Raw genomic sequence first — 9,669 nt, forward strand, 5'->3', positions numbered from 1 at the left:
CCCTTACTGTTAGATTTATAGGGGTGGCTGGAATCATGGGACCGGAGCTCACCCTCTGTAGGGGCGGTTGGTAGTGGAGCCGCCCCTAAAAAAAAGCCCCTATTGCTAAAAATCGTTTGTGTAGTAGTGTATGCCACGCCTCTCAATCTGTGCCACCTAGGGAAGAGAGAGCTCAAGTGGGAAAAGAGACAATACAGCCGAGAAGAGAGAGAAGAGTAAGGAGGGGGTTGGAGCTGACTTGTGGGTTTCTCATGTCAGGCATACAAAGTATGAATTTGACGGGCTCCGAGACCCAAACAGTGCTTAGAGACCTAAAGGAGGGCTTCCAGAGTTTTGGAATTGGGTTACAACTTACAGCCGAACATGATTGAGAAACGTTAAGTGAATTTTGCTCTTGCATGTACTCATTCATATATACTCATTCACATATACTGATTCACATGGGCTGACTACCCGCGCAAACATAAAGCATTAGCCCATATCACGAATCTGCACTCACCGCCAAATTATGAACAGCCTGTGTAAGCCCATATACACCCTCAAAAAGAAAAAAGCCCTATAAGAAATTATTAATGCACGTATCTGGGGAGATATTTGTTAAAAAAATGTATCTGGGGAGATTCCACTCAAAAAAGAAAAAAAAGAAAAAAATGTCGTATCTGGGGAGATATCTCCCACCTCCACCTAACAAAAGAATATCCGATCGCGCTATAAATGGAAAGCTTCGAAAACCTGGTTCCTCCCGAAACCCTCAGACGTCTCCCGTCAAAGTCAGTACGCTCCTGTCTCCCTTTTCTTTCTCCATTTGCTCGGCAGCTCGGGTGGCGCTCCCATTCCAGCTGTTCGCCCCGCCGCCGCCGCCGCCAGATTCTTTGCCGCAGGTCTCGTTCGCACTCTTGAAGTCTTGATCCGAACCATGGAGCGGCAGCACAAGAAACCAGCGGCCAACACCGCCGCTTCCTCCCCTGCCAGCTCAGGTTCTTCATCCTCCTCTCGCTCGATTCACGGTTCCATGTCGTCCGCTTTCCTCGGCGTGTCGTCATCGACGCACTCCCAGTCCCAGCGCCGCTCGTCGCCATCGCTCTGTCCGCCGCCGGCACCGGCACCGTTGCCCAGCCTCCTCGCTTTTCGCGGCTCTGCTGTCACTGGCGGCTCCGCGTCAGGTTCGTCGTCATCCCAGTTCCATCAGATCTCGCCTTCTCCAGGGACGGCGGCGAAACGCCGCCCACGCCCAAGCAGCCGGATCACGCACTCCCTTCCCTCGCCCTTCCTCTCGGAGCTTAGCGCAATCCGTAGGATGGGCACCAACCTCTTCGGTGATCCGAACGCGCAAGAAATAATGACCCAGCGCCCGTTGCTCCACGGCCAGCAGGAGCAAGAAATGACGCGATCGTCGTCGTCGTTGACCATGTCCCACTCCCATCATCGTACGCCCATTCCCATCGGGGACTTCTCCGGCTTCCCGTCCGCCTCGCAACAGCAGGAGGCTCTCACCATGCGAGGCCTCCTGGGGTTCGCGCCGCCGCCATTTCAGCAACAGCAGGCGCAGCCGTCGTTTTCTAGTCTGCAGCCTCTGCCCGTCGGCAACTTCCTACAGTTGGCCGGTAGCAGCAGTGAGCAGAGCATGACGGGCGCCGCCGAGGGAGTTGGTGTTGGGCAAACCTGGGAGGCCATGCCGACGCCGGCAAGCGTTCATGACAAGGTGAACAACGGTGGCAGTAGCAGTAGCAGCATTCCCTGGAAGTGTCACGGTTCCATGCCCGTGTATTCCTGGTCGGAGGAGCAAGCACTACAACAGCTGAGCGACCTGGTATCTCTGTGGTCATCTACTGCAAGCAGCAGCTGCGACCAGAGCATGGGGAGCAGCGTCGCAGGCAGTTGCCAAGGCTCGGCAGACATGCCGGCATTGGCCAACAAGTTCGACATGATGAGCATTAACAGCAGCAGCTGTAGTGCCAGGCCACAAATGTCATTGAGCTACGGCTCCTTATCTGTGGAAAACTCCACCCCTGTCGTCTCCGCCGTGCCAAAGCTGATAGTTGGAGGCATGGACAGACCTGGGTTGCTACTACGGCCGCCAGCTCTTGGAGCTGGCGCTAGCAGCAGCATGTCACGAAGGGGCGGCACCAAGGAGCACTTCTTCTCTGAGGCCGACATGGAGAAGATCAATAAAGACAACCGACTCAAGGAGCTCGTGAAAACAGAACCTAAGAGGGTCAGGAGGTACGTTCATTCATGGATTTCCAATATCTCATGTTCATTGTTGTGCAGTGGCCATGCATCTGTGGTATATATTTATCGAAGTGCTCAACCTTTTAGTTCTGCCACTGATGTTCTTAATTTCCTCCTTTTCAACTCTTGTATAAAATTGCAGGATTCTCCGTAACCGGGAATACGTGGCACGGCAGAAGGTGCAAAAGGCAAACCACATGCAAGATCTTCAGCACCGGGCTGATGCACTAAAGATGGAGTGCACGTCATTATCTGCACAAGTGCAGTCGCACCAGGTTTGTTCTGTACTTGTGTGTCGGCCACAACATGCAATAATAGCATTATTTCTCGAGTGACAATGTAGGTTGTTGATATTTGTATTATTTGTCTATCCCAGGAGATGGTTGATAGCCTCAAGACTGGGAACCGCGAGTTGCAAATAAAGTTAAAGGGGCTGAATGAGCAAGCCAATTTGAGCCAAGGTGAGCTTATTCATTATTGCTTGTATTCAAGAGTTAATTCATTTAAGTTTAGATCTTGTAGTGCATTAGATGATGATATGCATTCTTTGCCAAAATACAATTCAATAATTTAGAGTTCTTTAAGTTTATGCATGCATGATGCCGACTGTCCTCATCAAGTTGTTTAGTTGTCAGATTGCACGTATATAAGGTTTTGCAGCTTGTTGTGTATGGAAAAGAAAATGGGGGCATTTACTTGAGACTCACTGTTTCCCTCCCTATACTTGGAGCTCCAACAAAGATAAAATCTAGAAAGGCACACGGGTATAATAATAAGGATGAGCAATCTCTCGGTGTGGATTTTCTTGGATTTTCATATTGTTTGTCACACATTTAATTTTGCCTTTTTTGTGTGGCTACTCTTCTTAGATTTTGCAATTTGTAGGTGTGTGTGTTGTAAAAAAAATAATTTGTTGCAATGGCTTTTTCATTGTTTGCATCAATTATTTATTGTTATCTTTTGTTGCATTGCACAGAACATATTGGCCACAACAATTCAATATGTTCTCTATTTCAAGTTTTTTTTTGCAAAGATTCCACCAGCGTGTTTCAATATGTCAAAAGATATTCTGACCTTCATGTGACCCTTTGCTTAGGACACTGATTATAGATATCTGGATCTAGGCATCTAGCTATATGTTGTAGAAGCTCTGTTTTTGCCTCCTGGTAATGTTTTCCAATAATGGATCATCCCATCGGATGCTTTACATCAAATGTCAAAGGGTTAGCAGCTCCCATTTTCAAATAAACATGAAAAATGTTTTACTTGTTGCATATCAATTTATGATCTTGCTGCATTGGTAATTTACAAGATCCATGCATCAAGAATAATTATCAAGCAGTAACTATGTACTGTCTGCTGAAGCATTTTAAAAAGATGAGTTTTTGGTTAGAACTTATATTAGAAGGAAGGATGTACGGCACCTAATCTTTACACTGTTTAATTGCTTCTATTTAGACTCAAATTCAATTATTAGCTACATAGGGTGAAATTACATGTGTACTAGATGGTTCTAACTATTCTGTGACAGTTGATGTAACCAGCAAGTCCCTCAGTTATGTTTTTATTATAACATGCCTGGTATAGTTTTTAGGTTTACAGTTTTTTTTTTGTGTGATTGCACTGAAAGTCTTGTTGTCCTTTTTTCTGTTACTCTTGAAAAGGTTTTTTTTGGTCAATTTCAATGTATATTTATAATTTTTTATTTTATCTTTTGGAACATTAATTTGCAAGAGTAAGTGAATATTATGCATGTTAGTATGTATTTCAGATTCACAACTTGTATGCATGAATATTAGGAGGTGCCGGGGGGGGGGGGGGGGGGGGGGGGCTTATATAGACAAACACAGATTGATATTATAGTGTCACCGAAACTTGAAATAATAAGTTACAATATTTATAGAACTCTATATATTTTAGATGATGTGTTACTGTTTATCCATTTCTTTTTTCGAAATCAAATTAATTTGACACTGATAGACTGTGTGGTATCTTATCCTTGCTTCACATGTTTGACATCACACATATGGTGAATTATGTGTTTGAAACATAATATGCTGGGTGTCATATCCACTTTAATGTTCTTTGATAATAAAAAACATGCGAAAAATGATCTATACACTTTGATCTGCTTACTCCATATATTAGAAATCTGGATTATAAGAGCTGCAGTTAATTTATCATACAATGGTGTAATAATGCATGTAAGGGTTTTTCATCGATTGGACATTTGCTCCCTTGTTCAAAGATTCATACTCAATAGGCATATATATATGTTGCAATTATGTCTTTCAGTCTCCTAGGTGACCCTACTTCATCCATGTTTACAATATTTTTCCCTTCTTATTTATAAACTTATATCTTCAAATAATTCTGTAACATGGGATTGCTACTCTTTATACAGCTCTAAATGATCAGCTACAATCTGAGATCGAGAGGTTAAAACTTCTTTAGCTCAATATGCTTTGTGCCAGTGGCATACACAATCCAAAGAGCTCGCAGATGGCAGGTTGGAGTGGTTCATCCGCCAATGGTTTGCACCAACTGATGGATTCCCATGTGAATGATCTAATTAGCTCACACCAGCTTCAAACACAGGAACACACACCACAGCTGCAGCCGGAACAACAACCACATCAAACTGTTGACGACGAGGTTATGGATCAATAGCAGCAGGCATGGAAGTTTTGTAATATTTATTTTCTGACATTTGATTTCTGGAAGCATGCTTCACAATTAAGGAGTATTCTTGTTGGATTTTGTATGTGTGGGAATGATATTTATCCTTGCTAAGTTCTATTTCGTTGGTTTGAACTTATTTCAATTGTTTATTGTAGTTCATCTGTTGTATATATTTTCTTTGGAACTTATTTTATTTAATTGTGTCTAATTTACTTTGATGGGTTATTGCATTTATCCTAGTGCATATGGACATTCTTTAAAATTACGTCTTGATTGCTTTAACTTGAGTGTAACACCACAATTTTATGATTTTGAAAGATTTTAACAAATGTGTGAATTTTTTTTCTATACATCTCTCGCATGCTTCTGTTCTCTTGAAGCTATACCCTGTTGTTGCCAAATATAGAAATGGCCCTGTTACCAATCGCTAACACTGTGGGGGTATGGTGGTCATTAGATCAAACCCATAATTTAGTGGTCTTTAAAACAACTCGGCTGTTGGATTCTACATGTATAATATTTTGCAGAATGTTGTACATGAAAAAATGGGACATTGTGTTGACCCTGTCTCTCTCTCCCCCCACCCCTCCCAATACTCGTAGTGTGTTAGATGATGATATGCTCCACCAAAATAAAATTCAGCGAACTGTAGTTTAATTAGAGTTCTAAGTTCATGCATGTATGATGGCCGACTCTCCTTAGCAAGTCATTTAGTTGTTGGATTGTTCGTATATAAGATTTTGCGGCCCCATGTATATGGAAAAAATGGGGCATTTGGCTGAGACTCTCTCTCTCTCTCTCTCTCTCTCTCTCTCTCTCTCTCTCCCCGTCCTTATGCTTCGAGCTCCAACAAAACATAAATCTAGATAGACGCACGGGTAAAAGGATAAGCAATCTCTTGGTGTGTATTTTTGCGGATGATCATATTGTTTGGCATACACTTTGCAATGTTTTTTGTGGCCAGTATTAGTTTTTGCAATTTGTAGTTGTGTGTGTTGCAAAAAAAAATATTTGTTGCAATGGCTATTTCATTTTTGCATTAATCATTTATAGTTCTCTCATTTATTGCATTGTCCTCGACATAATAGCTACAACAACCCGATATGTTCTCCATTTCAAATTTTGTGCAAAGATTATTCCACCAGTGTGCCTCCATATGTCAAAGATATTGAGACCTTCATGCGACCCTTTGCTTAGGACACGGATTATAGATATCTAGATCTAGCATCTAGCTATGTTTTAGAAGCTCTGGTTTTGTCTCCTCGTAATATTTTGCAATAATGGATCATCCCCTTGGATGTGGTTCATGTAGGGACCTGCCACGTTAATTTACCTAAATCAAGTGTCATTCACTTGACCAACCCAATTTAAGTAAACCAACCTTGGTGATCCCCGGGAGACGCTATCCACATCTCCACTACATCGATACTAGTATCCCAATTCATATCATACCACAATAGCCACCACAAATCAAGATTCCATCTCAACAAATGATTACATAAAATCAGCAGAAACATATATTACAAGTCTTGTTGAATTAATAAATTAATTGTTATAACATAAATGAAGACATTTATTAAACTATGTGTAGTGAGAACCAGACGACTGTCTTAGCATATTACACCTACGTTATGAATTACACAGTAATTAGTAACAAGTTTGTCACCTTGCCCATGGGCACTGCCAGCATAGCTAGGACGACTCCTGCCATTCACCCACTTCTCCAGCATCCACGGGTGGTATGGCCGCCAATGTCCTATAGGTTCCTGCAAAACAACTTAACGAATGCACCGTGAGTACTGAAGTATAGGACTTACCCAATATATAAACAACGGATTATGCATTGGCATTAGCAAGGAATAAAAGTTTGGTTGCATAAATAACATTTTTGCATAAAGTAAATGTTATCTATCAACTACATCTAAGCATAGCAAGATATATCACATATGAGCATTAAGCATAAAATGGAGCTCGATCTTCCACGAATCCTTCAATGTCACTGCTCTGAATCTAGGAGTAAGAACAACCAAATTCGTCCGAAGACTTCAGACATTCAAATAAAACTCTACAGAGGTGTACAACTATACCCATATAGAAAACAAGATGAACCTCCATACCCGTGCGCTCAGGTAAGGGTTGACTCAAGTCCCCAACCTTTCACCAGTGTAGCCAAAACACCCATGAGCGGTATGGCAATGGCTCGGGATTTCTCGTTACTCACGACGTATCTCCCATGCACCATCCCGAGCCAAATCCACATGGCTATTTGGTCACCACTAGCTAATTGGCTTGCCGACCCCATCCCCGGCATGTGGTCTATACGGGGGGTTAGTTTGACTCACTATGATAGAGATACGGTCCTTAACCAGCCTAGCGAGCCACATCTTTCAAGACCTCTCCTGTCTTGCCATGACCCAACCCCTAGGCAGCCATTGTTGGCGGTCCTTAACTCTAATTTCTAACCACCAACTTTTATATAAAAACTGCTAAAATAAACACAAGCTTAGACATAGGGCTTTAGAACTAATAATTTTCATAAGTTTTATTGTTTCACCATTTGCAGGAGGGCATTCATGGAATACATAGAAAATACATTCAAAATGCGCAAAGAAACAAAGCATAACACCATATTGTGCAAAGCAAAAGAGCCCAAGGGGAGAAGGCCCACTTACCAGCAGAATTAGGGCCTGAAAGAGAGGAGAACAAGGACAAACCCAACCCAAATCACCTCATCTCAGCGAAAGCACTACATAGGCCCACTCTAGAAGCCCAAAGGAGTTCAACCACCAAAGATGGGCCCATTTGGGATGACTGGTGGTGCAGCCGCACCAGTTGTGGGGCCGCACCCCACTAGCCCTGTTCGGCCTAAACTTTGGTCGGTTGGTTCCCACCGCCTCTCCAACATTGGTTGCATGTGGGCTTTCCAAATTTAGTCCTCCAAACAGACCTACTTGTGCTATAAAAAGAGGGGGAAGCCCCCATTCTGAACACAACCACCGAGGAAGAGAGCAAGAAGCAACAACAACACTCCAAGGCTTAGGCCATAGCAATCTAGAGTTGTGTAGTAGGGGGAGATGTGAGGGAGAGCTCGGAGAAGTGCTGGACCCATCAGTGTCTCCCCAACTTGTACCTCAATGAGCATCTTTACTTCAATGGGTTCTCCCGCTAAGTGAGTGTTCGTGGTTCTTTTGGTTATAAAGTCTTTTGATTAGTTAAGCTTTACTCTTACTTGTTTGTAGGTTCATCATTCGTCCCCGTGGCGGATGCTCTAGTAGAGGACTCCTGATAAAGACAGATGTTCCTGGCCAATGCTAGAGTAGTAACCAATAGCATAGGCATGGTGTCTAAGCAAGAAGTTACCTTCGTTTGCCTCGAACTCCATGGTTGAGGGGTAGGTGGTAGGTAGTGACAACCCTATCCATCCCTTGTAATCCCCCACATTCGGGTATGGCGTAGAGCTACAAGCTGGAGGTGCCTGGCTGACTAGGTATAAGCCAGTGCCCGAAGTAAGCGAGTAATAGTAGAGTCTTTCTATCTTTAGACCCTAAAACCATAGGAATCCTCTCTACCCTCTACTAACTCTATCCTTGTGTTGTCCTTGGACAAACTAGATAGAAGATTTACCTCCGTTCCTTGTGGAAAATACGATACCCTAAATACTTTTGGTTGAAGTGCTACAATGGTACTTCCGTGCGCTTGCGGATTATTTCTATTTGCGTTAAGAAATACCAACAACCATCGAGTCAAATTCATCATATAGCATAGATCAAGTTTGATGAGGACATGAGACTTTTGGATATGACCATTGATTATAAGGTGAGATCATTCCTACATTTGCATAGTGATTTTTGGTACAATTCACTTGGTTCCACATGTACATGTCATTATTTGATTGTAGGTACAAATGTGTCTCAAAGTGCAAGTCCATCAAAGTTGAACTTTTAGGTCATCGGTAGCTCGACAATACTCCATTGGGAAGGCAATAATGCTTTCATTCGAAGTGACTTTGTGGTCCATGAGCACTTGATGGAAAGATTATTTGATAAGATTTCAAATAGATCTAGTCCCACCTCAATATCACATCGGCAAAGTCTGCAAATCATTGAGACATTCTGTTGCTGTTTCTGTCAGGTGCTACGACGTCGTCGTGGGCTTATTATTCACATTTGGGACACAGGCCCAAGTTGGAGCATGCCCCAAGAAGATGGAGAACACCTAATAGATGCCCAAGGATGTCCTCCTCCTTGGCCACCACCTTAGGAGCCAAGCAAGGGCGTCCAAGCCAAGTTGGAGGCCCAATCCAAGTCAAGTTTGAGTCCATCTCGGGCTCCAGGAGCAGTGTATAGTAAAATGGACGCCCAGGTCGCATACAGACTCCGTTTTCGATGATCCACTTATGGATGGAAATATAATTTAATAAGAAAACTAATGGAAGTGGTCCCACATCAAAATTCAATAAGAGTCAACAAGAATCGTCGAAACAAGCTGACATTCAGAATCTATCAGAACGCTGCGTCACTGTCTTTTGGGCCGTTGGGCCTTGTAACTTATTGGGACACCTCATTGACGTGAAGAGGGGTCTTTGGATGCCCCTTAGGCTATATAGTCAGTAGCCGCCACATACGTTAGGGTTTGGATTTTCTTTAGATCAATCTGTCTTTGAACAGTAGCCGTTATCGGTTTGTGAAACCCCACATTCGAGTGCTTAATCACACATCCACAATTGTCACTATACTTGAGTTGTGTTTTATCTGT

General features: G+C 43.1%; 1 protein-coding gene across 1 annotated transcript; it reads left to right on the top strand.

Moving 5' to 3' along the window:
- Positions 1-916: 916 nt before the first annotated feature.
- LOC136543953 (bZIP transcription factor 30-like) lies at positions 917-8,200 on the top strand. Its single transcript, XM_066536262.1, has 4 exons — positions 917-2,223; positions 2,375-2,507; positions 2,609-2,693; positions 8,154-8,200. Exons 1-4 carry the CDS (start codon positions 917-919, stop codon positions 8,198-8,200), a joined length of 1,572 nt encoding a protein of 523 aa, XP_066392359.1.
- Positions 8,201-9,669: the final 1,469 nt, after the last annotated feature.

Source organism: Miscanthus floridulus, chromosome 3 (assembly GCF_019320115.1).
Source record: "Miscanthus floridulus cultivar M001 chromosome 3, ASM1932011v1, whole genome shotgun sequence".
In the NCBI taxonomy this organism is placed as follows: Eukaryota; Viridiplantae; Streptophyta; class Magnoliopsida; order Poales; family Poaceae; genus Miscanthus; species Miscanthus floridulus.

Bases quoted from the DNA above. Each gene is read 5' to 3' on its own strand.
- LOC136543953 (XM_066536262.1), top strand. From the start codon at position 917: ATGGAGCGGCAGCACAAGAAACCAGCGGCCAACACCGCCGCTTCCTCC. The intron at 2,224-2,374 runs GTACGTTCATTC...ATAAAATTGCAG, and splicing joins GAACCTAAGAGGGTCAGGAG to GATTCTCCGTAACCGGGAAT. The intron at 2,694-8,153 runs GTGAGCTTATTC...ACTTGTTTGTAG, and splicing joins GCAAGCCAATTTGAGCCAAG to GTTCATCATTCGTCCCCGTG.